We start from the raw sequence: 27,897 nt of genomic DNA, 5'->3' as shown, positions 1-27,897 counted from the left end.
TTCTTCTCAAATTGTCTGTATTCGTCTCAAAAAATTTCTTTTCACAAAAAACACTCATCACGCCCATTTCAGGTGGGCGCAAAAAAATTGGCCAAGGTCATGAAAAAATTACAAATTACATTTCCAGCACTCACAAAAAAAGGGGGAATTGAAAATTACAATTACAATATATTCATTTCTTTTTACCTTTCGATACAGGACTTCAAACTCTCAGTCTGCACGTTGCAAAAGGAAATGGAAGTCTGATTTCTGACGGAGAAGGGGTGGAGGCTCTACTTCATTGACGTTGATTTCAAGTCCAGAACGTGAGATGTCATCCAATGAGAAAGGTATGCTGCAGTTTTTCGAATTCATATTTGCTAGTTAATTTTTTGTTCGATTACAGATGCAGATAATAGAGTCCCTCTTTTTTCTTTCTTCTTTTTTTCTGGTTCCTTGTGTGCTTACCTTGAGTCATCATCTAGCAAGAATGAATTGTTTGGTGTGTCTATGGAATCGCCTGTCATCAAAGTTCTCATTCTGCTAATTACCTGAAAAAACACGAATTTTGGAGTTCACTGAGGGAGAAAAACAGATTGTAGCATAGTGACTGAAAAGCTTGTGATGTCCAGAGTTCTCGACTGTTTGTCCAGCAAGACGTATCAGATATTGAGAAAGCCAATACTGGTGTATCAGATAATAAACAGCTTCCTGTCAGCTTATGCGGCTGATACCCATCTGACTTCTTACTCAATAAAAAAAACTATGCTTACATGATGCAATATGATAAATGAATACACTTTCTTCTTCCTTGAGAAAAATTAAAATAAAAAAATACTTACTTCTTGTGACAAGCCTTGTGTTCCATATTTGTCATCCCAGAACATTGTTCCAATTCGGTAAATTTGTGGAAGGCTCAAAACCTGAAATATCAGTAAAATTTTAATGTATTTCCATTGTAAAGAAGTTTTGGAGTATATATCAGTTATGAACAACGATGACTTAGAAACAGCTCATTTAACGTACAGGACAGAGTTCATTTATAATCTCCTCTAAAGTTTTCTGGGTCTTCTGGTGCAAAACCTGTATGCGCCAAAAGTCAGATTTTTGTTAATCTTGGACGTGTTTCCAAACGTAATAGTCATCAGAGAATGTGGAATCTATTTTGCCTACCAGAAACCCAACCGCTTGTCTTATGTGCTTCAGTTCATCCCATGAATTTCCGGCAAACTGCAAACACAATTATGACCACTCATCATACTTTCAAAAGTACTATCTGTAACACAGATTGAAATGAATCTCAAGTTTTCTTGTCTTTTAGCATGTCACCACTTTGAGTTCTTACCTGATTAGTTGCTTTAGAGCACCATCTTTCTAATTCTTGCAAACCAGATTTTACATATTCTCCATTGCTAAATGAGCAGCATTCCCTCCGGAGCAGTAAGCTAGATAGGAACACCAGGTGTTGTGATATGATTGTAAATGCTTGGCAACAGATGTAATATATGGGTAAGCATTGCCATTAAAACTCGAACTCTGGAGCAAGAGAAGTACCATACCTGTTAAAGAGCTGGACATTGATGTATGAGAAGACCTGACTGAAAGTTTTGCTTATTATCATTGAAGGGACCTGCAGATCATATAAAAATAAATGAAACAATGTAACGATTGATGATATTGTAAGGGTTTTGCTGTCATATGTCTGAGGACCATGTCATTCTTATAGATTCAATTAGCTTCTTTAGGCACATAGCAGTGCCTTCAAGTAGCTCTTTTCCATTTTTAAGATGTAGCCACTCACATGGCTGAACTCTTCCAAGTTCTCTAAGTGCACATAATCCAATTGGCTAATTAGAGTGGATGCCATATCTTAAACCATGGGACCCACGAATAAAAAATAATTGGTTCAAGAACACCATGATTGATTGGTGCTTTCGATTGGACAGTGCTTGGAGTTGCGTGTTTTTTCAAGCATAATCCTGTCCAACATATCCTTCAAAGAAATTTATCAATCTTTTTATGTGTGTGTGTGCTGTATGTATGCATTTTCAAATTCTGAATTGTAAGGATCAAAATCTTACTTACATAATTTTCACATAGTATGGTCAAGGTTCTGTCAAGACTGTCAACAATACTTTGCCAATGTACAGCCGATGTTTGTTTAGCAACCAGACTAGAGTGAACACTTTTAGATGACCCTCTTATTGATCTAGCTCTTGCAGATCGCGGTGCCTGTATGCACATGTTCAAGAATGGACTGATCTCTTTCTTTAGACTGTCTCTGATCATTCCATATATTTTTTCTACATAAGCCGTCAAGTGTTGCTTGAATAATAGGGCTGGATATTTGGCTTCTATTTTTGATTGGACATCTGGCTTGCCAACCATCCCACTGTATCCAGTAGATATCCCAATTCCAGATGCTGATGAACGATAACCCTGAGAAAATAAATGAATAATCAGAAGGTTAACAAGGTTAGTGTCAAATGTGGTGAGAAAACTGCAATATACGTAAACATGTTTCCCTTGGAAAAACATTTAAAAAAAACAGCATTAACATTGTATAATATTTTAAGGTGACTCCTTTTTTAATTTATAACTTTTTATCTTTTATTAGCTTAGTTTTTCCTTAAAAAAATAAACCTTCAGAAAGACCTTACTTGTGCCATTCTTCCAAACAGAGTGACTGGTGCTCGACTGCGGTGCGTAGCAATGCCTGATGCATTGCTTGCCTTCAGAGTATTTTGTAAAAGAAATAAGAGTGTTGATGTTGTTGACAACCAATACGCAAGGTCATGTATGTTGTTCTGATTCTGTTATGTCCATAACAAAAGTGAGCTTGATCAGATTCCAGTATTCCAATTAAGGACTCAATTCTTCTTCTTCTTTTACAATGAGTAGTAGCTATAAAAAGCAAATACCTTCATTATCTGCTAATTTATGTTACCTCTATAGATGTCCTTATGGTGTGAATAATTCGATCAAAAATGGTTGTCTTGTCTGCCTCAAATGATCTCCACTGCACAAGTGATTTGTAAACTATGCATGCAGCAGCAGGTCTGTTCTTGTCAAATCGCTTATCTTTCGCCAGGCACTTTATAAGGGCATCGTGATTTTCCTGGGTTTCAGAATAGAACAAAAGTTAAATAGCATGTTTAGATCCATATGGTTGCAGAGTTCCTTGTTAAGGACATAACATCGAGGGCTTAGAGAAAATACTTGTTGCCTGTCAGTTAGGGACTTTTGTTGGACAAGAGGCACATGAGGAGAACCAGCATCCTGCAATTTCCTTATTTCTATTTCTGGCTTGACTTGATGTCCATTCTCAACTTGCTGCTCCATTAAATGAGTCAATTTTTTTTTTTTTTTTTTAGAAGTGAAGTGAAATTGAACCAACTATCTTCTATTTTAGTTTCTTCATAAAAGATTACCCGAGTGACCATTGTTGAGCCTGGTGACTTCAGCTGCTCGTGTGTAACAATTTGTTGAAGCACTACAGCTGACTGGCTGCGGAGTAACTGATTCTCTGATTCTAATTTAGCAATCTTGCTCTCTAGGCTGGCATCAAATGAAACATTTAAATATGGTTATAACTTAAACAAGGAAAATTTTGTAAAATTTTACACTATTTATACTTTTATTCCGGATAAAGAAATAAAAAGTAAGTTCTTTCTAAAACATTGTCATCTTTATATACTCACACTTTCATCTCTTCTGAGAGTTCTTCATTTGCTGAGGCATCCAAAGCCTGTTGGCGTAGAACTTGGTTCTCCGATTCTAAGTTGGACAAGTTTGTCTCTAGTCTGATATTTAGAAAAGCAAGAAGGAACAACATCTCACAATGAAGAAACACACAATGCTGAAAATGTTACACTTCGTAGTTTGTACATATGTATGTTATTGATGTACCTTTCAATCATCTCTTGGAGCTGAGTAAGTCTTGAATGTGATTCCTCTGCCTCTTTAATATTAACATCATTCTGTTTCTGAACCTCAAGATACCTTTTCTCAAATTCTTCAGCCATTTCTTTCCAATCATTCAGCTCAGCCTACATATGAACAAACCTTATCCAGTTAGTGTATGCAGATCAAATTACAAAGGGATAGCTACCTCTGGGATAATAGATCAGACTTTTATAGTCAAGACAGGGAATTAGTCAGGAGTGAACCTTCGTTTTAATGTTAAGACATGAAATTGTAAGACAAGTCTAATAAGAAAGCCTTCATTTGTTCTCTTTTTTTTTTTTTCTGCTTTACCTCCAACTTCTCATTGTGACTTTTTAGTAACTCTAGCTTGGTGTTGTCTACAACAGGGACTTCTTTTATGACTGGCGGAGCTTGTTCAATTGCTATCTTAGCTGCTTCCCTTTCCCTCAATATTGCAGCATTCGCTTCCTCTAACTGTCCTTCCATTTCATGCAAAGCAGACTGCAGCTTTGCAATTTCTTGTGCTTTTGCTTCCTCAAGGTCGATCTGCACAGTTAGTATCTGTCAGTTCCCATCCCTTGTATCAAATGAAAAAGGTTTTGTAAATTAGAAAAGGCTTCTTCCTAGCTGGCTATGTGGAGTAAATCTAGGCCCACAATGCCTAAGGGGTCTCTAAACAGTTAGTAGCTTAGGATGCCCATTTTCAAATTTTTACGAATAAACAAAACCAAAAAAGAAAATGCGGGAAGATTTTTTTTCATGCTAAGACATGAAAACTGCCTCATCAGCATCTTTTACCTAGACTCATTATGGCCAATTCTCAATAGACCAAAATGCCTAACTTCAGGGTGGGGCACAAGGTCACATAGTAAAACCTAAACCAACTAAAATTCTGTCTAGCAAAGCTCATTGACGGCCTTCTTAACTGATCAAACAGCTTGACTCAGTAAGGAAAAGGAAAGTATACCCTCATATGTTTTTCAAATTCTAACCGCCATGTGAGCTCTTCCACACGCTTCTCTAGTTTGTCCTTTGCTTCTTTGAGGGCACCAGTCTCCCTTGCAGCCTGCATCGGAAAATGCATCATTTTCATCCCTCATGTAATTCTCATTTTAAAGCATGGTTTCTTTTTAATTAGAAAATTATAACCTAAGCAAGTTCCACTAGTCTATTTTAGCAAGAAAACCTCACCATTCTGAGTTTTCTAAGCTCCTTCCTCGCAATTCGTGCTCTCCAGAGACACTGAAGAGTAAGAGTAGCCTTCTTCTGCTGCTTATAAGCTGAAAGGGCTCGGAATCTACGCCAGTGAGTCTGTATGAAAATGCATTTGGTTATATTTTGGCAAAAATAAATCTGTTCTACTTCAGTTAGCAGTTTTTTAGTAAGTTTAACTAGAAAAACGGGTCTGCTAAATGCATTTGGTTATTTTTTGGCAAAAATATATCTGTGATTTCTAGTCCAATACCATTTTTTGTTGAGTTTAAAAAGAAAAAGAAAAAGAAAAAAACAAGACACCATGATATGACCTGGATGATTTTAGCAGCCTTAGTTTGCCTTTTAAATCTGTACTCATTCTTAGCTGTCATGGCACGTAAACCAGTTTGAATCACAATTGCTGCATCACATAATTCTGTGTAAGCTTTTCTTGCTCTGTGGGCACGTGCATGTTTCTGTATACGTATTGATGCATCTTCTCTCCTCATCTGCTCATATAGCTTGCGTGCAAGTTGGGCTATAGCTCTCAAAGTGTAAAAATGTCAGTTCCTTTTGACACAAGGACTTTCTTGTTTACAAATTAAAAATATGGAAAATAAGATAAACCTCTCCACAATTTCTGGAAGTCAATAGTGGCTTTGCGTAGTGAAATGAATTCCTTTCGAGTGAGATGTGTTCGGATTTGTCTCTGGACAAGTCTTGCAGCATTTGCCAATACTTCAATTCTTCGAGCATCAAGTTCAGCCATCTGACCTGCTCTGAGGAACACTTTTGATTTCCCTATCTAAAATTAACAATTTGGATTAAATTTTGTTAAAAATTGATTCTATTTTGTTAAGTTTGTGTAAACATTAAATATTTTATTTGTCACATTACAAAACAAAGAGAGTTTCTACTGACCTGATAGCCCTTCAAGCCCATTTTGTCACAAATGGCTGAACATGCCACTTTCTCATCAGAGCTGCCATAAGGTAATTTATAAGGTATATATAAGGAGTTTGTGCTCATTCTGGTGTTCTGGGTTGGGCCAAACTAATTTTTTTCTTATTTTTTTATTATTTTCCTTGCTTATTAGCAGCAAAAGAAAACATTAATTTTTACATACCCATCAAGGACATCTGGAGCAAGCATCCCAAAGCGATCTAGGAACTCATCAAAAGTTCTCTTTGTGGGGTAACCAGCACAGCTTATTCTAATGGCCTCTAGGACACCCTGATACAATGTTCATATCATAGAGAAGTGATGTAATTGGCTGCTGAAACCCAAAAACTTGTATACCTATATTTACAGGAAAAACTTACCCCACATCTCAATTGGTTCAAGACATTAAAGTTTTCAAAGATGCCTGGCTTCAAGACGGTATTTGGCTTTACACATCTAATGTAATGAGGTTCTGTCGTGTTTAATGTTTCCATAAGGGCTTGTAGTTGTTGCTGAATGGAATATTGAAGGGAAGACAGTTAAATCAGAGTTAAAAAAGAAAAGGATTCGAAATTTAAATTTTCAAAGTATTGGCAGGTACCTTGAAGCGGGTCCCAATTGACGAGAATTTTGACTGCTTTGAAGATTCCTCTGGTAACAGTGGAAAAATATTTGCAACAAAGGTGCACCTTGATGCAATCAGTAAAGCCTGATGCTCTGCTACTACATAGTCCTTGTTTTTGTCAAGGAACTGGTCTGCCTGGTAAGTAACCTATTGAGCAGAAGATTACATCAGAAATTTTCTCCATGAGATAATGAAGCAGGTAAATTGCTTTATATGGGAATCAGCAACTACATTGATTCTCTTCTTACATCGCCAGCATAATGGTTGATGGTGAAGTCAGTCCGTGCAAGCTTTGGTTTGCTGAAGCGCTTGTGACCTTTGTATGTTTGGTACATCTTCTGAGCAAATGTTTCGTGAGTTGATTTGGGAAACATGCTGTTAAAAGATAGAAATTTGATTAATCCAAAGTCTCCCAGAAACAATTGTTAAAGCTCCGCAGGAATTGGAATACAAACCATGCTTCATCAAGAAGTGCAATAATTCCTCCTGGTTTCTGCACAATCCATAGGCAATCGTTAAACAAAAAATAGAATTATCATCTTCAATGTTTAAACTATGGTATCATAAAATTAAATGAATTTGTTGTCTTATTTCTTCAATTGGCTAGCTAAGTTATTTGGTGCAGTTGGAACACACCACCATATGACTGTAGAATACTTAGACCCTATTCTATAAGGTCACCCAATCCTATAAGGGCACATTATTGTGCCAAACGCTGAACCTCATCCCAGTCAAACTGTGAAACAAATACCTTTTCTATCAGATCCAAAACATCTTGATTGTCTACAAATTCAACATAGCTCCAGTTGATCTCTTCCCTGGTGTACTCCTCTTGCTCCATTTTAAATACATGCTGTAGATTGTTTTTGGCAACAGAATACATTCTATAGATTAGAAACAAATAACTCACTATATTTCTTACATCAGATCTGCTTATCCAAAACAACTAGGTATGCCAGTTTGAACTGTCAAAGTTGAAGTCTTACTTGATTGAAATGTTGTTGCAGCTTCTCATTTGTAAAGTTGATGCATAGCTGCTCAAAACTGCCAGGTAAGTTGGTAAGTTACCTGAATATCCTGATTCTTTGTAAACAGATACAACATAGATGTCCCTTTTACTAGTTTCATAAAAAAATTCTTATGTTTCACCTGTTGATCTTGAAGCTCTCAAAGCCATATATATCAAGGACTCCAATTATGCTTGTAGCGTTCTGATCTTGGCCGATAGAACTGTTGATCTTCTCCACAATCCTACGTTGAGTTTATATGAAATGAATTTTTGAATATCAGATACTGATATAAGCAGAGTTACTTAAATACTGTAGTCCATCATTTTGTGTTGTATTTCAGAGTATTTGGGTTGTTCTTAATCTTTGGATTTTTCTGTTGCATTTAACTCAAAAAAGAAAACACATAACAGAAATTGATACTGTAAAGCTTACCAATCAAATACTCTGGCATAAATCGTCTTTGCGAAAGCATCACGATTTGATGCTGCTGATCCAGGATCAAGTGGTTTTGTTATATCCCCATCTGGTGTAACAATAACCCGCTTGCATAGCGAATCTTCAAGGGCCTTCTCATCACACCTGGTAGAAACCATAAACCCCTGTTAGAAAACTGCATAGTCACAAGATAGCCAAGAAGGTTTGGTGGAACAGTCCATCATGTATACATTAGTAATTCCGCAGCTGTTTGAAGGTGGTACAGTGATTTTTCGTCTTTTAGTTGGGAAGAATCGGTTTCCTTCCCCTTGATGAAATCAATGTTTCCTAGGTGAAGAATTGCTGCAACCACACGGAATATGCTTTCCTGCATATACAAATTTTTTACCGTCAATATCATTTAGATTAACCTAAGCTAAAAGTATCCAATTATAACAGATAACGAATAATTCCACAACCTGTTCTTCTTGGCTGATGCCAACAACGTCCATAGCATTTCGAGTCTCTAGATACTCCCGTGCATCATTCACGTTTGCCACCTCGTAACAATTAGTTTGGTTAAGGTAATGGAATGTTCTGGGGTCCCCTAACTTGTATTTTTGGAGATCCTGAAAAGAAATAACACTTCATAACGTCAAGCTTCCTAGTATAAATTTGGTTGGGGCCTTGACAAAGACAATCTAGCAGCATTCACTGCGCACACAAAAAGGTATTTTAATGACAAAACAGTTACCTCAGCTGGTGCTGCACAGAGCATATAGAAGCAATGGTAGTTTCTCTCAGGATCAGACACTTGGCAGACACGGGACCTCTCTAGAAGATATGTTCGCACAGCAGCTCCAGAGATCTTGCCGTACTTGTCAAATTGGATTTCAACAAATTTACCAAATCGACTGGTAAAAGTTGACATTTGTAATGTAAGATTGAAACGAAGATGTAATTTACGAAAGTGAATTGATTAATAAGTGTTCACCTTGAATTGTTGTTCTTCACTGTTTTTGCATTTCCAAATGCTTCCAAGACTGGGTTGGACTGGAGTGAAGCCATAAAGTAAATAAAACAAATATATAATAGGTTTTCAAATTATGGTTCCAAAGTTTGGTTGTTAATTGGCCTTAATCCATACCTCCAGAACCTGTTGCTCTACTGTTCTTCCTTCCGTACCGGATCTTCCACCCATAAATGCCAAATATCTCATTAGCATCTTAGTCGTCTCCGTCTTACCGGCACCACTCTCACCACTTACCAGGATGGATTGGCTCCCATGTTCATTTATCATAGCCCTGTGATACACCGGAATAAATGAACACCGGCTAGATTACAACTCCACACTCTTCTACTTACAGATTACCAAAGTCTACAATTTTTGCAGTCATTTACCTGTAACATGCATCTGCAACGGCAAAAAGATGAGGACTAAGCTCGCCAAATGCAGCTCCTTTGTACTGCTCCATCATGTGGATATCATATAAATGTGGGAATCTTTGGAATGGATTCACAGCTATTAAGATGTTTCCCGTGTATGTCTGTTGATTTGAAAGCTCAAATTAGTTTCTCAGACCTCTTTTTCTGGAACTCGATTAACATCTATTAATATTGAGCTGACTACTAACTAGCAAACTCACATAGATCTCGTTAAGAGCAAACCGAGAAGCAAGATTCTGCAGAACTCCCGGCTCATGCAGATAAGCCAACTTGGTCATGTCATCAACCCCTGCTGGTGAAGCCTCTGTATCTTTTGGGTAGATATTCGAAACATTAGCTACAACCTGGAATTCATGAGGATCCGCCTTTAGTTCATTTGTGAAAAGGATCTGTTTCTGAATAAAACTTTTGGGATGTGCACAATTTTAAATAGAAGGGGCAAAAACTTTACTCGAGGTTGTATATTTTCTTCAATTTACCAGTTCGAACCTTTGCCCTGGATTAAACCTTTCAATTATAGATCAATAGGTAAAAAAATCTATAGTGGGAACGCGATAATAACCACGTCCATATAGAGATTGGGATTATTAAGTAACGTCTTTTTATAGTTTTTCCGCCTATCTCAGTAAATTGGTGTCCTACTTCAAAGATGTCTGAAATCCATTTATGCAATTTTCTATTTGAAGCAACCCAGCATCTTAATTTCTCTGTTCGCGTCTTCTTATACGTATTCATACGTCTATGATGTCTTCATAAAGCTTATCTTAAAGTAGTGCCATTTCCTAAATATTATGAGTTTTAGCAACTAATCTGTTCCATCATATAACACTTTAGAAACGAAGTGAAGACATAAAAGGTTGGTTACTTTTTTGAGATTGTTTGCAGTTTATACACAACCAAGTTATACTTGCAGGACCTCGAAGTGATGGTGAATTTCAGATTTTGGACTGAAAACATAATGGTTTCCATGAATAATGATGAACAAGGTGAAATTAAGATTTCTTATCATCAATTATCATGAACAAACTAATTGAATCTCTTAAGATCTGACTGCACTCGAAAAAACGAAATCTCAACTATAGGTGCTCATTGATGGAAATATATATCTCTGTCTAAATGACCAGCCAAACTTACAGGTTTGCCATCCGTCGTAATAATGGTGGCATCGCTGCCTTTGATTTCTATCACCTCGCCATCGATCCATGCTACCTCCGGATCTTCCACCCAAACATGCGAGCCAACAATAATATTCACCGGCGTCCCCTGCATCACTCAAAAGATCAGAATCGACATCAAACATCAAACACCTTCATAAGTCGAACCAAAACTCCAAGATCAAATTACTCACCATGATTTCAGCCTTATCCGATGCTCATCGGATTCAAACAATCCGCAACGATGAAGGAACAACAGACGCTGATCTCCCCAAGAAAGAAGCAAAAAAAAAAAATACAGGAAAAAAGAAAAAGATCTGCGGGAAGGAAACCGGAGGTGTATTTGAAGGCAATGGCGGTGCGGTGGACGGCTGGAGACGAAGAATAAATAAGAAAAGAGGATCGAGAAAAGAAGAAATGGTGTGTGGGGGAAAGATTGAAAAGCAGGGGAAGCGCAGGGTGCGAGTGTTAACTCAAAAACGCTAAAAGCCTTCCCCACACGCCAACTTTCCGGGCCACGTAGGATGCTGACCTGGGATCCGACGATGACTCGAGATTCCCTACTTGGTCGGTTTTCAAATAGGCGGGCCCAGTTCGGTAGCCGTCATGTTGTGGGCCCTAATGGCGCAAGGACGGTGGAGATCACGTCGGATAACGAATCCACGATTTTATTCTTGGAGTGACTGGAACGTACTGGGATTACTGGCGACTGACGACGGTCGACGGGAATGTACGGTTTGATGTTTTGAGTACTTGTGGGGATGATACGTCACTATGTAAATCGTTGTCAGCGGCGGAGAATCTCTGTCTGAATGTCTCAGAAATAACTGCCCTGACAAAATGACAAAGCAGCCCTTTTTGGAATGAGAAGCTGCAGCAGGAAAAAGTGAGAAGCATATAAGAAGCCTTTCAAAGTTAGGTTATCCGAGTATGATATTGAATCCAAACCGTCTACTTATGTGGGACCGGATAATCTATATTGTGAGAGAAAACCAAATAACACAAATGGTGGTGTGTGCCGGGTTTAATATTTATTTTAATTATTTTTAATCAATTTTATGTTAATAAATTATAATATTTATTTTTTATAATTTTAAAATTTGATATTTAATTAATTATATCATAATTTTATTACTTAAATAATGTCTTAAATATATTATAAAGTTAAGAAAAAAATTAGTGAAAAATATTTATTTAAAAAATATTTTTTTATGTTTATATTCTTTTTGGAACAAAAAAATGACAGCGGCTAGCCAATACAACTCAACAGACCGATCTGTTATGTGCGGAAAACTATCACCTGCAAGACAACTCAACAGACCGATCTGTTATGTGCGGAAAACTATCACCTGCAAGAGCGGACGAAACCACTCTGACACCCACCCTGCCCATTCTTGACCGCCTCTCACGGGATTCAAACGCAGGACGTGGTGTGCCCAACTCTGATACCATGACAGCGGCTTAGCCAATACAACCTAATAGACAGATCTTTTAGGTACGGAAAACTACCACCTACAAGAGTGGATGGAACCACTCTCTGACAAAATAAATTCTTGTCTTTAATAATTAAAATATTAAAAATTAAATTTGGTAGGAAAATAATATCTCCCACTTTAATCTTATTATTATTTATATAAAAATTTTTATTATTATTAAAAAATATTAAAAATATACTACTATTATTATTATAGGTTGCTCAAAACAATTTCCCAAAAAAATATGCGACTTCCACTGCATCCGACCCCGGACACAAATCCTCACTCCAAGAAAAACTGAAGAGGGTAAAACAGTCACTTCGCAACAAGAGAAGTTCGGTGACCGACAGATTTATGCGGGACCGCGAAAGAGTCGCCACGAATCCGACGCGGGCCCACATTTCCGTTTTCAAGACCGAAATTTTTTTGGGACGGTGCAGACGTAAAACGGCGGAGAACTTTTTTCCTGTCAGACGGGAAGCCGGCGACGGAAACAGGCCACGTGGGAAAAGCGCGGGGGAAGCAGCTTTTCGCTAATCTGGCGCTTTTTCTTTAATCCACAATAATTACGGTCTAAATTGAATACTTTACTTTCCGGGGCCTTACTTTGTAATTCTTAAATGGAGGCGACACTGGCAAAAGACGGATCTGGTCCTCACGGGCGCGTGCCCCGGTACTTGAATCACATTCGTGGGGCCCACTCGTGCTTAACAGATCTGAACTGTTCATTTAGTGGGGACTTGGAGGATGATTAGGGGCTAAGAGGTTAAGACCATACGTTTAATCTCGTATTTCTATCTACAAGTAAAAAAGCTAAACAAATGATCCATATTTTGATCAATGCAGAAGTTTTATCTGGGAAGGATGTCCTGATAGAGAAAAAGGATGAAAGGCCTGGGCAATGATTGAGCACTGTAAATTCAACTTGGTGAAGAAATGGAAGAGGTCTGCTTTGCTAAACCATCGGAAGGTGAAGCTCCTGTACTCATGAGCATCTGTACATCAAACTGCTTCCATGTGAAAATAAAGTTCATACTGATTCTGGCTCTTCTCACTTGTGAAACTTATAGGGAGTCTCGACTACTATCATCGACAGTGAATTTTGTTTCTTAATCGTCTCAGTTGATGTCATCGTTGCCACATTCGAATAAGAAAAGTTGCACCATTATCATTCAGAAGAACAGTTTCATGTGGTGATTGCAGCACAGTCAGAAAAAAAAAAAATGGTCCTTTCCATGAAGAATATACAAAGAGAATGTCACTGAATAACGCAAACACATCCTGGGTGATCATCAGCTTCGTTGTCTGAGTCCCCTGATTCACTGCAAACAAAAATTTACCGAGCATTATGTTGAGATGGCTTGAAGAACCCAACTCTGCAAATCCAAAGACCAACAAAGTACAGAAACGATTATCCCATTCCTGGCTGTGTTTCATTTATGTTTTAAACATCAGTACCTCACAAGAATAGGTTTTTCTTTTTTATTATTACATACAATGAGATTTATAATTACAAACCCCCCTCAGCGACAAGCATTTGCTACATATGAAAAATAAGCTGTAGAGATTCAGGTTTGGCTGTATATTTTGTTAAACTTATCTATATGCTACATTTGAAACCAACAGACCAATTAATGGCATTGCTCAACCATACCAAAGTGGGAATCTAACCGTACTTGGAGTCGCAATAACAAGGGAGACAAAACAGTTTGAACGGCCAAAAATCCTGATTTGTCTGCAGAAGAGTACACAGGTTCATGCAGCTCCTACTGAACCAAAGTGTGGATCTAACCATACTTGGAGGTCGCAATAACAAGGGAGACAAAACAGTTTGAACGGCCAAAAATCCTGATTTGTCTGCAGAAGAGTACACACAGGTTCATGCAGCTCCTACTGAACCGTAGACTGGAAAAACAGAAGTTTGAAGTAACGACTCTTCCCATTAAGCTATTAGTATTCTGAACAAAATCAGAAGGCTTAAAGAGCAAATGGGCAATATAGGCAAAATAGCAAGCAGGTTTTCAATAATCTCTCAACCTTTCCAATTCAAAATATTTAGTCAACAAATTCCTATCCAGTGCAGTGACACCTAGAAGAGCAGTGCCAAGAAAAAACGATTAAACATAAACTGCAAAGTCCACTCAAAAAAAAAAAAAAAAAAAAAAAGTGATGCTGGTAGTCCAAGTAAAGATTAAATGATCTGGTGCAAACCTTATTATCATCAAGGGCACTTAACTATTGACATATAATTTTGTAAACTGTCATAAACAGAACACATGCAGCTTCAGCAGTGAAAATGCATTATCTCAGACTGGGTAATTATATGGGCCTTGTCCAACTAAAAGTGATCAACGAAAATCAGAAGTTTTAACTGCTAAAACAAGTGTAATGCAGCTCCGTTAAGCTGATTATAAAAATTGGTAGCAGAGAGTAGCTAAATTTATTCTTGATATATAAAAGGTCCATTCAACAACGTTGAGATGATTTGCATCAGAGGAACAAGCTATCTTACCTCTAACTCCCATTTTTTATCAGTGAAAATGTAACAGAAGAACACTTTAAGAAACATAGTCCCATTGATTCAGGTCGAAGTAATGATAATCAGTCATTTACTTTTCTCAAGTAGTTTATGGGTGTTTACTTAATTAATGATCATCATCATCATTGTCAGAGCAACTATTTTGAGGTGAACAGTATGAATCCTCCTCCATTCTGCTCTATCATGACAAAATAATGGATTTACATTTATGTTCTAATAATTAACTAAAAATTTTTATACACCAGCTGTCAACCTTCCTTTTTCAGGAGCTAGGGATCTGCAGTCAACTTAATAGGAAGGTTGGTATTAGCAATCTGAGTTTACGGTTTTATACTTAAATATGTATAACTTGCATTCCAGAATATCAGCATAAGATTTGTGAGTATTCTTCTTTAGAGTACTGAAAGATGTTCCATCAATATGGATTTTGATGAAAAGAATTCAAGCTTAAGCATGCAAGCTAAGCCTTCCAAGTCGATCTTTGCTTGAGACAGCATAAGATAACCAAACATGTCATCAATCTCTCTCCACCAATCTAGCAACTTTCCAGCACCAATTTTTTTTTTTTCTTCAATAATCCAGTGTATAAAGGAGATCAAGAAGCTTCTCCAGCGAAGTATCCAATGTGGATACTGATCGACTTCCCTGGCTTCTAAATCATTTTTATCCCAATTGGTGAAACATGCAGAATCTCGTTCTATAGTATTCCAAAGTTTAAAAAACTTATATACTCTTCTTTTTTATCCAGAACAACCTGAAGATGCGATGCAGTGAAACATTGGAAGAGATTGGGACGCAAGAATGATTATCTTATCTGCAACCATCTTTTATTTTTATTTTTTTTGAAAAATCCTTACAATCATCCCTTTTTAAAAAAAAAAAATTCTTACAACTGTCCCTTCTTTCTGAAAATACTTGCAGTCATCCTTTTTATTGAAAATTCTTGGAACCATCCTTGTTTTTGAAAAATTCTTGCAACCATTCTTTATAATGTAAATCTTGAACAGCTTGAAGAACTGGGAATCAGCTAGAATGACAGAAACACAACGACAATTACCAAAAATCATATAACCTCAACAAACTACAGCAAGTACTCCCTGCAAACGTATCAGAACAACTTAGCTCAAATTTTACTGGGACCAGATGTTTATATTTTTCTGCACTAGGCATAATAAATCAGATACACACGTAAGAGGTGAAGAAATAAACTGGTGAAGTAAAAGTAAACTTCAAGCCATAATGTCTTCAAAGTGCAGTCACTTTCCTGGAAATTCCTATGTTTAAGACTTAAAACTCAGAGCATAAGACTACATGCTTTATTCAATTAGGCGTTAACAAACTTAGAATCACTATGAAAATGAAAAATACAAGAGGAAATTTCATGTACCTGGGTTCGAATTCCTTGATTTCAACAAGTTCTTTGCCTAAGAAATCCTTCCATTGCACTTTTCCCTTGATGGCATCCTTTGAGTCTGATCCAGAAGGATTTCTGAGACTGCTCTTGGGTAAAACCAGAGCTTCCTTGTCTAATACATCCTTCTCCTTGTCAGCCTCAACTTTCTCAACAGTTAACTGGTTGCCAGTATCAGGAACTGGAGACAAACTCGAAACATTCTGTGCATCTTCCAATTTCAATGGACAAGGAGAAAAAATGGGAACAGGAGATTTGCAGAAGCAAATAAAAGAAGGGCATTGGAACTTGCAGAACAAAACCCTCATCAAACCACCTTGGAAAAGTTAACCGCTTACAGGAAAGCCATACCCATATCAAACGTTAAACAATTCGACCGAGTAACCGGAAGAACACCCAATTCGATGTCTTGGCTGCAGAATAGACCAGAAGACAGCCAAACTCTTCATCAAACAAAACTACTAAAATTCATTTGAACTAGCAACTGAGAAAATCTTTCACGAAATCTGCAACGAAACCTAAGCCAGAGAAAAAAACCCTATCGTTTGACTAAAGGAAAGAACTCAACGCTTGTGCTTGCCGAAAAGAACCCAATTACAAATCTTTTCCGAAACGACGTCCTTCGCACAAATTCTTGTGCAAAACCATCCTGAAAAGAAACCCGAACAGATAAAAAAAAAAAAAACACCCTTTTTACAAATAAAGAAAACAACTCTTCAAAATCGATTGAGATTCACAGAGAGAGAGACAGGAAATAATAATAATATAAACACAGCGGAAACTTGCCCCAAAAAAAAGTCCAGAAAGGGTACGGTGAAATTAACAAATTCGTCCAGAGATGGAGAAACGGAGAAATGGGTGGCACTCAAACATGTCCAGATTATCCTGAAACACAGTTTTTATTATTTTTTATCAACTGTAACTTAGCAATAGCTGCAATACGGGAACAAGCATCAGTCTCTCCCAGAAGGAAGAAAAAAAACCGGGCGGATAAAAAAAAAGTATCACCAACTGTTCAGATTCCCCAAATGACCAACACACACCCCTCCACGTCTCTGATAATGTTCCACTTTCCCTCAGAAAGTTCCTTTCTTCTGCATGTAATGCTGTCGAGAGAAAAGCTAGTAAAAAGTGCGACAGACAAAACACCAAATCACTCTCAGAGTGGGAAAAGAACGCAGAACGTGAAGGAAGAGCTGGAAAGCGTGCCTCGCCCAGTAAAGAAGAAACAACATGAAACGCCGCCGATTATTCAGAATATGAATCACACCCCCATTTACAGTTTCATCCCATCCGTTCCTCCATCGAATTTGGAGCAATGGTCTGAAACATGATTCCCATTATAGAACCCCAGTCAATAGATTGCATTGCTTGGAAATTGCAGAGTTTCAATTTTCCATTATCGATTTTTTATGGGTTAAATAAAAACCAAAAAATGAATTGACAGATGAGATGGTGGAATGAGTGCCATAGTTTCCTCGGAAGAAACAGTACTAAAAAACAAGCTATGATGATGCTTCCCACCAACCCAACGCATTACATGCAAGGAATTACTGCACTCGAATCATCCAGGACTCAAAGAAAATATAATTAAATAAAATCACATTTAAATACTCTAAACTAATCCATACTTAAGACATCTTTAGTGTGAAAAAAAAAAGTTTTTTGATGACTCTCCATCTATTAGGATTACTCCAACATATTGTCACATTAAGGCATCTTTGTGTTGTCTTTCTTAGAATATAAGGGATCATTTGGAATCTCAAACTTCCATGTTTCGAGGCTTTGAGAAAAGTTTATACAAAGATACTACAATTGGCTTAAAGCATACCCAAAGAAAGAAAAAGGGGTTTGTACTTTGGATAAGTGAATGATAATCACATAATTAACCACAATTCTAAATAGACCCATTATCGAATTATGTCGTAATGGGACAATTAGACACATCAAACTAGAGGAAGCAAGCTTAAGCTGCCTTAATAAGTCAAGTAGAGACCTAGGTTATGATTTAGTGGTTTTATGTGGGTTTTCTATAACATAAATGAATAAGAAACTACGACTTAGAGAAACTAAAATTGGCACATAATTTAAATGGTTCGGTCTATATATATATATATATGTATGTATATATGTATGGTTTTAAAGCTTGGGAGACATGAAAATTACCATAATATTTTAAGGTAAAACATGGGAATCAACTTTTGCATGGAACTTTAGGGGAGACTGGTTTGATTCATGCCACCAACTTTGCTTGCATGTGGGACATACAATCATCAAACCTACCCCAAGCCCTAAGTATATAAAATTATATAAAAGTGTCATAAGAGACAAGGTCAAAAGAAAAATGCACATTAGGTCACAATCATGTTGGAGATATATTAAAGTGGATTAAACATTAGTTGGAGGTACATTAATGTGAAACTAGTGTTATAAATTCTAGACTAGACCAACTAGTTGAATTGGTTCAGGTCGAACCTAGGGTCTTTCGACTCTGACTTGAAATCCGACTTGGATACATGAAAATTTGAGTTGAATCAATCAAGTTAGACTGGGACTCGATGATCTAGTGGTTGAACTTGAAGCAAGTTGGAGGGGACTTGGGTGGAACAAAAAGGTTAAGTCGACTCACTACAACCTCAAAATGGATAACCATGATCGAACCTAGTTCCTAATATGCTTGTCACACATGTAAAACCTAGATTTAATTGGACCCGATCACCTTTAGTATAACATTGAATGAGACTTATTGCTCCCATTTGCTTCTAATGGGCGTCTCACTTTAATCACCTCTCCTGAATCCATAAAAGGATGGTCCCATAAATTTATAAAAAAAGTGAGGCGGATAGGGTCATTTCACTCTTTCCTATGAACCGATCCATAAACCCTAAAAACGCTAAACCCTAAACCCTTCTGCGCAGGCGACGTGCGTAGAGCGAAGGAGAGGAAAGAGGGAGCTTCTCTTCTTGCTCTTATTCGGACTTCCGTTTAGTTGCGTTTTTGTTACTGGAACAATGAGACCACCGCGCGGTGGCGGGGGATTCAGGGGTAGGGGAGATCGTGGTGGGGGATTCAGGGGCAGGGGAGATCGTGGCGGAGGTTTCGGTGGTCGTTTCGGTGGCCGTTTTGGTGGCCGAGGCGGCGGCGGCTTCCGCGACGAAGGTCCTCCGGCCGAAGTTGTTGGTTAGTTTTTTTCGAATCTCTTACGATTTCGTCCCCTTTTGATTGTTTTCTTCAATTTCTGTCCCTTTTGAGGCTCTCTATGTGTGTCCATTCCGGTTTGATTCTTTTCATTTTATGTTGTTTATGTGTCCAATTACAGAAGTTTCGACTTTTATGCATGCGTGTGAGGGGGATGCGGTCACTAAGCTGACGAACGAGAAAGTTCCTTACTTTAATGCTCCTATATATCTGCAGAACATGACCCAGATTGGAAAAGTTGATGAAATATTCGGTCCAATTAATGAATCTGTGAGTAGCCATTACTTTAATGAGCTGTGTGTAGATTAAGCTTTGTATTGCTTTGATCTTTTAGTAGTTGTTCTTGTTGAGGTGCTGATGTTTTACATTTTTTTGCTTTTTATGTTTAGTGTTTTTCAATTAAGATGATGGAGGGCATTATAGCAGCCTCATATGCGACGGGAGACAAGTTTTATATTGACCCGGCTAAGCTGCTGCCTCTTGCAAGATTTCTTTCCCAGCCAAAGTATGATAAATTTTTTTTCTTCTTATTTGTTGCCATTGCTGCAATCTTTTATTTTCCTCACTGGCAAGTTTTACTGAATCTAAAATTATCAAGTTTGAGTTGGACTATCCATCTGAGTTTATAGGGTTGCATATCAACTTAAGATACAGATGTTCTCTTGAAGCACATATATGAGAACCTGTGGCTGCTTAAAGTGCAGATGGTTCTGCTCCATCCATCATAAAGCTTCCATGTTTAACCCCATGATTCAACCGTTTATCCATATTTACAGTGCATTGCTAGGATAGGAAGGGAGATTCTCTATTAGTGAATTTTGCTTTCGGTATTGTTATTTTTTAATGTTATAATGCTGGTAGTCTTAATTTTGAGTTTGATACTACTTCACTGATCTCATGATAAAGATCAGTATTATACCAACATTTAGATTTCAAACCTTGAATATTTTGTAATTGAAGCATGACTGAGGTAGAAATTTATTCATAATCTCTGCCTACAGACCTTTCAGGCTCTAAAACTTATTACATTGGATGGATAGCAATGAAAATCACCACTACCCTGATGTTGACTTTATAGGCTGCTTTGCTAGCTTGTAGTTTTGTCACAGCAGTCTTAAGTGTTACACTTACTGCTGCATCCCTGCGAATGGTTGAGAGGGAATGGATGTGTATAACTCAAAAAGAAATAGTCTGAAGCAAGCAATACTTGATAGAAGATATTTTTGCAATGTGGTTTGGGCAGGTGCCATTGGTCTGGTCATTGGAAATAAGCCTCAGAATGAAAAAAAAAAAAAAAAAAGAGAATTTTTTTCCCAGATATTATGAATCATTATATGTACATTGGGCTTACATTTCCAGTGCAAAACTAAAGATTAACTTTTATTTGTGGTAATCTTATAGATACAGCAGAAATCACCATAAACAATGTGTTATACTTGTACCTGTTGGTAATCTCCTGTATGAGAAATATGATTGTAGTTTAAAGTATTTCAGGCTATTCAGTAGGGAATATTTTGTTTTTGTGTCATCTTAATGTAGTGGGTATCTTTGTGCAGAGGACAAGCTGCAACAAGAGGAGGCCGTGGGGGAGGAAGAGGAGGTGCTCGTGGTGGGCGTGGTGGTGGATTTCGTGGTCGAGGTGCACCCAGGGGAGGCAGAGGAGGGCCTCCCAGAGGTGGAGGTCGTGGTGGTTTCAGAGGTCGGGGCAGATCATAGGATCACTAGTAATTTGAGGCTGCTTATAATCAATTTACAACCCAAAAGAGCTTTTCTGCGCTCTAATTAAGAAATTTTCTTCTGTAGGATGATGGTTACGTGCTGTAGTTTGTAGTTTGCTATGATGACTAATTCTAAGCCTGTATTTATTGAGTGTTGTTCAGAATGGATGAGACCAGAATCTAACTTTCATTTGGAGAGCGGCCGTTCTTGTAGGGTGAAGCAAATTACGCCTTCTCTGAGGCTCTTGCAGATCTTTCAATGTTTTCTTTTCTCAGTTGGTAAATCTTGCAGGGTGGTTTGTAAAAAGCTACGACGCATTAAATAGCTCGTCCACAATGGGGTTATCAAAATGCCAAGATCGAATTTATATTCTTCTGAAAATCTAATGATTTTGCAGGAATGGCATGTCTGTCTAGTGTGGACGAGATAGCAAAAGGTCCTGATAACCGAATGAACAGGTTGATACTTCGTAATTGATGTGAGCATAACACTAGGAGAAAAAGGAGATTTGGAGAAGATACAAATGAAAAGAATTTGTCCTAAGGTTGGCTCATTTTCTTGAGAACTGTAAATGGGAAGCAGACTCTGATGGAACGGGAAAAATAAAGACTGGGTGGCTCGCTTGAGAAGACTGAAATTTTTTGTTTAGACCGATAGTGCCTGTTATGAACATCATTTTATCCAACCATTTTAACCATCGAATTTAAATTGAAGGACATAAAAATTAGTTTTTTATTGAAACAGATCATATTCATTATATATCAGCCAATACATGAAGTTTTAAGGGTTCCGAAATGATACCTCAAAATGGGTAGATTCATTTCTCATCATTGGTCTACTCTTCCATATCCTTCCACACCCAAGTACTTGAACAAACAGGGGCTGGATAGGTAAACTGATGTTAAGGAGGAATTCTCTGGAATGATGCCATGCAAATTATTTCAGGAACTGAAAATAGGAAAGGAAACAAAATGAAACTAGAATGGTTCTTTATCATCTCAGGCTTCCCACCCCCTGAGAACGGTTGCTCGTGCAACTCGGTTCACTCCAAGTGTGAAAGCCCCCATACGCAGATCACAATGGTGGGTATTGCACATTTCCTTCATGGCTTTAAAGCCCTTGGTCATGTATGACTTCAGCTCATTGTTCACTTTCTCCTCATCCCACATGAAGCCTTGGATATTCTGTAGATCAATGTAATACGATATAGTCAAGAAGAATTCGTTCTTACTGATACATGTTTTGTTAGAACTGTACATGATGAGCACAAAGGGATGAATTTGAAGATCAAAATAAACAAACTCTGGCACCAGTAGGAGTATCGTGACAGAAGAAGAACTACGATGGGATTTACCTGAACCCATTCAAAATAGCTTACTGTAACTCCTCCTGAATTTGCAAAAATATCAGGGAGAATTTTTACACCTTTCTTGGCTAAAATCTGCACATTGAGAATAAATCTAAATTTATAAGCATACTACTTTGTTTATTAATGCTTTAGGGTTAGGAGATCAATTGTCACCTCATCTGCCTCTGGATCGGTTGGGTGATTGGCTGCTTCGATAATGAATTTGGCCTTTATATCATTTGCATTTTCCCTACAACAAAAGATAGAAGTAGTAAATTTTCCAAGGAAAGAAAAAATATAAGGCCTTGTCAAACTATGCAAGTTTCTGATGTTATAGAACCATTTGGCTATTTAAATGATTTTCAGCCATACTCTTCTGTGACTGTCATTAAAATAGTGCCCAGTACTCCATTTTCCTTTAACACTCACTGGCATTCGCATTGTCAGAAACAAATGACATTTGGCTCATGGTAGTGCAGATGTAAAGCATATATAGTTAAGTGTAAGATTTGGCAAAAACCTGTTTCATTGCCATTTTGGATATGCCCCTGTTTCCAAAAGTTGCTACCACTCTAGAGTACCTCTTAGAAAGTCAAACTGCCGCAGTTGAATTATGCACTGAACTGACTGGTATTTTTGTTATTACTTATTACGACTCGTCAGAGAAGGGCGCAGAGGAAATAACTCTATCCCTTTATGTGAATAGAGGATCCAGTCTTGTCCATATTGAAACTCATTTTGTTATTTTGTATATTTTTAGAGATTATGTGATATTTATAGTTAAATATGTTACTTGTATATAAAGAATATTTCAGAAGTTCTATTTGCAGGGGAAAAAAAATCAGCTCTTCAAATAAGTCATAGAAGTCAATAATGAAGCTGCATAAAGATAGATCGAGGACTTACGCATAAACATGCTACTTGTATCAGATTCTATTTCAACTTGAGATTAGTAGGAGGGAAAGAACCTGTGGATCACCCCACCAAGGGCTGCTGGGATAAGAACATCACAGTCTTCAGCCAATAAGTCCTTAGGATCAATATAGTCTCCTCCATCAAAACCTTTTATCCCACAATTCTCAATGGAATGTTTGCTTAGTCTGGGTATATCAAGACCTTCGCTGTTCTTCAAGGCCCCAGTAATGTCACTAATTGCAACAATCTTTCCACCTTGTTCACTGATAAGTTGTGCTGCCCAAGAACCTACATTTCCAAATCCCTGGTTTGTGCGAAAGAAAGACAAACAAGAGAACAACATACATTAATTACCGTGTTATGTGCCACATGACACATATATAGCTGCCATAGTTGATCAACACCTAATTGCCACAAAATATGAAGAAAAGTATAATCACTATAAAGAATGAAAAGACAAACCTGGATAACAAATCGCTGGCCAGCAATGCTCTTTCCATACTCTGCCAACAAGGCCTCTGTGGCAAAAAGGACTCCCCTTCCAGTAGCTGCATCTCTGCCCAGAGACCCACCAAGATCCTGGAACAGGCCAGTTTTAAAATCAGTCATTTACTAGAGTTGCACTGTAACTTGGAAAATGTTAACTTGCAAAATTTGACAAAGAAAAGGTAGAAGATAGACAAAAACAGTAAACTACAAAGATTTTTTAGGTGGTGGGTAATTAACATAACAAGCTAGAAATTGCTTTAAGTACCGAATAGGAATCAATAAAGTTCAGCAAACAATTACTATTAAATTTGAACAAATTGTGGTAGCATAAGTTTGATCATAAACTTAAAAGACTTCTAAAGAAATTTGAGCAATCCAGCCAACCTTCAGAATGATGAAAGAATAATTTTCAGGGGAACATGGTATCTTATACCACTTGACTGGCCATCTCCAGTATTTTTACAATTCGACCAATTTTAGCAAAGACATCTGCAGAATGTGGAACTTCCGGAAGGTTTAATACTTACAATTGGTTTTCCTGTCACCACTGCAGGTGAGTAGCCGTGAAATTTTGAGTACTCATCCAGTATCCAAGCCATAGTCTGCCATATGATCCAATAAACAGAAATCAGATATCAATAAGATTCCAAATTTGCTTTGTCAACCTCTTTAACGATTTAGTCTTTCCAAGAATCATTCAAATATTGGTTAGCAATCCACCACATTACCAGCATACAGAGTGTGGAACAGAGTGTGGAACACCTTATGCAAAGAGAACCAACAGCTACCATTCAATTAAATTACATATATACCCTAAGAACTACAAGAATCGTGTCAAATTTGTCTAAATTAAGGAAGAAACACATCCAATTAAAGAGTGTGATGTGGTGGAGAAGGCCAATAAACTAAAATACAGACAACGATTATGCAAGAACAATTAAGGTTCAAAATTTCACTGCAGCAAATGAAGAAATATAATTTTTGTCTCGAAACCAACCTGTGGATTTGTCCCCATGTCAGGTGCAGGAACATCAGTATGGACACCAATAAGATCATGAATCTTTTGCGTGAAAACTCGAGTGAGTCGTTCAAGCTCAGAGATGCTTAAATCCCCTGGACAACAGCCTATTCCTCCTTTTGCCCCTCCATATGGGATATTTGCAACTGCAGTCTTCCATGTCATTAATTGTGCCAATGCATTGACTTCATCTGGGTCCACCTGAATTTTGTATAGCAACTTTTCATGATGCAGAAATAGGGCATGGAACTTGATTTCAGATCACTTTTTCCTTCCCCTTTCCCATTAAGTAAGAAATCAAGAAAAGTCATATAGAACTTGGAGACGAACAGCTTCTTGCACAACCGGGTCCTGGTCCCATGAGTTATACAAGAAACTTTTCACAGTTCACTGAGCTGCGACATTCAAGGCTGCCATCTTTCAGTTATTTTTAGAAAGGAATTCTGAGGACCAAGGCTTGGTCGTACAGTCAAACCATTTTCTCATACTGAGTACAGCATATGATATGTATAAGTAGAACAACACTATAATCCGAATAATTTACTTCATTTTTTGAGGAAAAAATGTGCAAAGAGAAAGTTCCTTTAGAACTCAACGGGACGAGGAGCATGACTAACCTCAGGGTGGTAACGAATCCCTCCCTTCATTGGGCCTCTTGCATTGTCATGCTGCACCCGGAATCCAACATAAGAAGCCAAGGTACCATCGTCTTTCGGAATAGTACATTCCACCTGTAAAATAGTTCACCCGCAGAAAAAGTGCAAAACTGTTGGAAGGTATGGCAAACGAGAGAAGGAAACCCAGACACTGAGGAAAATGCCTCAAAAGTTTTCAATGCGTATCGCAAATTCCAATAACAAGAAACATCCAACGAATAAGCTGCGAGCTTTCCGGAACCAGGTCCGACAGAACAACAAATACAAGTATGCAGATTCCGAAACCATCAAGGAAAAGAAAGGAGGGAGAGAGGTTGACTTCGAATTACCTTGATCTCTCTAAAAGGAATCAGAAGGCTCTTTTCCAGCTTCGAGTCCAGACCCAGAAGCCGAGCAGCCAGCTTGAAGTTCCTACTAGTTGCAGTCAAAGCATTCATGATCGATGGAACAGCTGCAAAAACTCTAGACAGAAAACAGATGTAACTGTAAGATACGAGGGTTTATAAATTCCTCTACTGGTCATCACCCAAAGCGAAAAATAACAACTGACAGGCCGCTGGCTGTCACATTACCGCTAAACCCACAGAAAAGCAAATTATAAAACGTATAAAGATAATTGAATGTAGACAAGGACTTGGAACACTTCAAAATTTTGACTTAAATGCGGAAACAATATTTCTCTGAATGTATGATCCAGCTGAGGTAATATCCCCCGTCCACTGCAATAAAAAGCCAAGAAACGTCTTCCCATGACACCAAGACAATCGCGGAGGAAGACAACCACGTGCGTTGTCTAGCCTACAAGCTTGTTAAACAGTGGGTGGTGGACATCCTTGCCAACATTCAACCGGCATCCAGCACATGCCAAGAGCGAGATTTTTTCTACCTTTCGCCAGGCGACGGAAAAATTTCTCTGTCAGCAAGCAGCCGAAAACCGTAGACATTCTTATTATTTGTTTTATTATCAGATAAGGTGAAAAGCCAATTTTTTTATAAAAGTAAGCTGTCTTCCTTTTTCGCGACTGAAAGTTAATGTGTCTGTGTTTTATCGTGAACAACGGAATGACCAGGTTCGACAGAGATCTAAACATACCTCGGACGCACTGGTTTCGCCGGCGGTAACGAGCCGGGGACGAAGAGGGTTCTTCGACTGGAAAAGAAAAGGGAAAAAAATGGATCGGGTTTCAACCTAGCACTGATGTGCACAAAAGGGAAGTTTGACCGTGTGGCACGGTACGACTGCAAAAAAAAAAACGATGTTTGACGGCAGAAAGAAACGAAATTTAGGTCAGGGCTACCTTGGCGTCGTAACAATTTGCGAAGCACGACAACTTGTGGCGTTGTAGTAACGCCCACTCGGGAGTTTACTTCTCCCGCGAACGAACTACGAAGCCGGAAGTCAAAGGCAGATAGAAGAGGACCTTAAGCAAAACAAATTTCAGGTTTTTAAGCTCTAAAAGAGAAGCTCTGGTTTAGGATACAGAGTCAGATTATTGAAAGCTTTCATTCATTAGTATGACCTCACAATGCTGAATTTCAGGGAGAAAAAATAAAGTTACAAAAAATTCAGGACTAGCAAACAAGACGCGAAAGCTTCAATCTCTCATGGAAAAACAAAAATTCGAGTAAGGAACACAAAACAAAAGAAACAGCAAACCAGAAGCAACGAATCCCCAGTGTACCGATCGGTCGAACAAACCGCTGTCGTGCCTCCAGAAACAGCAACTTTTATACAGTGAAGAAATTCGTACTAAGTATCCTGAAATATCGGCTCCGAAGGAGCAGAACTGCGAATAAATAGGAAAAAGAAATTCCACATTCGTCAGAAGAATATGATGCGATTTCAGGGATTCACGTCCTACCATCTCGACAACATCCATTACCTCGCACGAGACACAGAATAATCGGACGTGGAGACCTAACACTCCAGCCTCCTCGAATCCTCTGCTCGAATTGTGGATCCGACACGAAGTCCACGTCGATAAGTTCTCACTCCCTCTGATCACCGTTCAGATTCCTTCTCGCCATTGGAGCGACGACAGAGGAGCGACGTCAGGAATTTTTTCTTTTTTGAAGTTCTTCTCTTTTCAAGGGGCCTCCGCGCTGAGGCGGGACGATGGAGTCTGCGTCGGTTTCCATGGAAGGTGCCATTTTCTCATTTTGTGTTAAAAGTACCGGGAAAGAAGGAAGGAGACGACCCAGGATCCGATAGACTGATTGCCCGTTTAATAACAACATCCGGCTCCGGATTTTCTTGGATCCGAATCCAACGTTTTAAGGTAGAAAGAGTAGTAGGCAAAGTATCGTGGAAGTGGCACATCCAATTCATTATTAACCCATCAAAATTAAGAAAACATATTCATAGATCAAATTTATTTTCAATTAATATAAATATAATATTACTTAATAATGCATTAACTTGTTTGAATCCAATGTTT

At 38.1% G+C, this 27,897-nt stretch overlaps 3 protein-coding genes and 2 long non-coding RNA genes across 7 annotated transcripts; 2 read left to right on the top strand and 3 right to left on the bottom strand.

Annotated features, from left to right (window-relative positions):
- LOC137934386 (myosin-12-like) lies at positions 1–10,806 on the bottom strand. Its single transcript, XM_068778673.1, has 37 exons — positions 10,672–10,806; positions 9,738–9,881; positions 9,493–9,638; positions 9,239–9,395; positions 9,086–9,144; positions 8,846–9,005; positions 8,571–8,720; positions 8,343–8,479; positions 8,110–8,256; positions 7,817–7,918; positions 7,654–7,711; positions 7,419–7,520; positions 7,123–7,160; positions 6,916–7,042; positions 6,644–6,814; positions 6,423–6,554; positions 6,227–6,333; positions 6,022–6,082; positions 5,728–5,905; positions 5,433–5,638; positions 5,098–5,217; positions 4,874–4,972; positions 4,237–4,452; positions 3,889–4,028; positions 3,681–3,782; positions 3,411–3,537; positions 3,199–3,312; positions 2,927–3,097; positions 2,640–2,792; positions 2,065–2,418; positions 1,539–1,609; positions 1,325–1,424; positions 1,153–1,209; positions 1,006–1,062; positions 822–902; positions 448–530; positions 1–334 (listed from the first exon to the last, which is right to left on the bottom strand). Exons 1-37 carry the CDS (start codon positions 10,804–10,806, stop codon positions 211–213), a joined length of 4,686 nt encoding a protein of 1,561 aa, XP_068634774.1. The 3' UTR covers positions 1–210.
- On the top strand, positions 213–8,006 carry LOC137934387 (uncharacterized). The gene is made up of 4 exons (XR_011109165.1): positions 213–329; positions 6,640–6,805; positions 7,675–7,726; positions 7,832–8,006. It is a non-coding gene; the product is annotated as an uncharacterized lncRNA (long non-coding RNA).
- Positions 10,807–13,314: 2,508 nt separating the features above from the next.
- LOC137934976 (uncharacterized) lies at positions 13,315–17,413 on the bottom strand. Its single transcript, XR_011109219.1, has 2 exons — positions 16,093–17,413; positions 13,315–13,488 (listed from the first exon to the last, which is right to left on the bottom strand). It is a non-coding gene; the product is annotated as an uncharacterized lncRNA (long non-coding RNA).
- A 1,579-nt stretch (positions 17,414–18,992) lies between these two features.
- Positions 18,993–21,282, top strand: LOC137934549 (putative H/ACA ribonucleoprotein complex subunit 1-like protein 1). Its single transcript, XM_068778964.1, has 4 exons — positions 18,993–19,296; positions 19,436–19,584; positions 19,704–19,819; positions 20,871–21,282. The coding sequence occupies exons 1-4, from the start codon at positions 19,128–19,130 to the stop codon at positions 21,028–21,030; spliced, it is 594 nt and encodes a 197-aa protein (XP_068635065.1). The 5' UTR covers positions 18,993–19,127; the 3' UTR covers positions 21,031–21,282.
- Positions 21,283–21,749: 467 nt separating this feature from the next.
- Positions 21,750–27,578, bottom strand: LOC137933901 (glutamate dehydrogenase 1, mitochondrial). Of its 3 annotated transcripts, XM_068778003.1 has the most exons (11): positions 27,343–27,578; positions 27,117–27,246; positions 25,789–25,921; positions 25,421–25,534; positions 24,783–25,004; positions 24,313–24,387; positions 23,759–23,875; positions 23,350–23,600; positions 22,556–22,631; positions 22,388–22,474; positions 21,750–22,217 (listed from the first exon to the last, which is right to left on the bottom strand). In XM_068778003.1, exons 3-11 carry the CDS (start codon positions 25,894–25,896, stop codon positions 22,032–22,034), a joined length of 1,236 nt encoding a protein of 411 aa, XP_068634104.1. In that variant the 5' UTR covers positions 25,897–25,921; positions 27,117–27,246; positions 27,343–27,578; the 3' UTR covers positions 21,750–22,031. The 3 variants fall into 3 exon arrangements, with proteins under 3 accessions (XP_068634104.1, XP_068634106.1, XP_068634105.1); XM_068778005.1 differs by lacking the exon at positions 27,117–27,246; XM_068778004.1 differs by lacking the exons at positions 27,117–27,246; positions 27,343–27,578 and adding an exon at positions 26,032–26,375.
- Between the last annotated feature and the right edge of the window lie 319 nt (positions 27,579–27,897).

Source organism: Aristolochia californica, unplaced genomic scaffold (assembly GCF_029961685.1).
Source record: "Aristolochia californica isolate CCGP_79_NKW_82.1479 unplaced genomic scaffold, dmAriCali1.0.hap1 SCAF_6, whole genome shotgun sequence".
Lineage (NCBI taxonomy): Eukaryota > Viridiplantae > Streptophyta > Magnoliopsida > Piperales > Aristolochiaceae > Aristolochia > Aristolochia californica.
Note: the sequence above shows the minus strand (reverse complement) of the source record. Positions and strands in the feature narration are given on the sequence as shown.

Excerpts from the sequence above, each read along its gene's own strand:
- LOC137934549 (XM_068778964.1), top strand. The coding sequence starts at position 19,128 with ATGAGACCACCGCGCGGTGGCGGGGGATTCAGGGGTAGGGGAGATCGT. Across the intron at positions 19,585-19,703 it reads TCGGTCCAATTAATGAATCT|TGTTTTTCAATTAAGATGAT; the intron begins GTGAGTAGCCAT and ends TTTTATGTTTAG. Across the intron at positions 19,820-20,870 it reads AGATTTCTTTCCCAGCCAAA|AGGACAAGCTGCAACAAGAG; the intron begins GTATGATAAATT and ends ATCTTTGTGCAG.
- LOC137933901 (XM_068778003.1), bottom strand. The coding sequence starts at position 25,896 with ATGAATGCTTTGACTGCAACTAGTAGGAACTTCAAGCTGGCTGCTCGG. Across the intron at positions 25,535-25,788 it reads TTCCTTTTAGAGAGATCAAG|GTGGAATGTACTATTCCGAA; the intron begins GTAATTCGAAGT and ends ACTATTTTACAG. Across the intron at positions 24,388-24,782 it reads ACATGGGGACAAATCCACAG|ACTATGGCTTGGATACTGGA; the intron begins GTTGGTTTCGAG and ends ATCATATGGCAG.
- LOC137934386 (XM_068778673.1), bottom strand. The coding sequence starts at position 10,806 with ATGCAGGGGACGCCGGTGAATATTATTGTTGGCTCGCATGTTTGGGTG. Across the intron at positions 6,815-6,915 it reads TCAACCATTATGCTGGCGAT|GTTACTTACCAGGCAGACCA; the intron begins GTAAGAAGAGAA and ends TCTGCTCAATAG. Across the intron at positions 3,783-3,888 it reads CTCCAAGAGATGATTGAAAG|ACTAGAGACAAACTTGTCCA; the intron begins GTACATCAATAA and ends TCTAAATATCAG.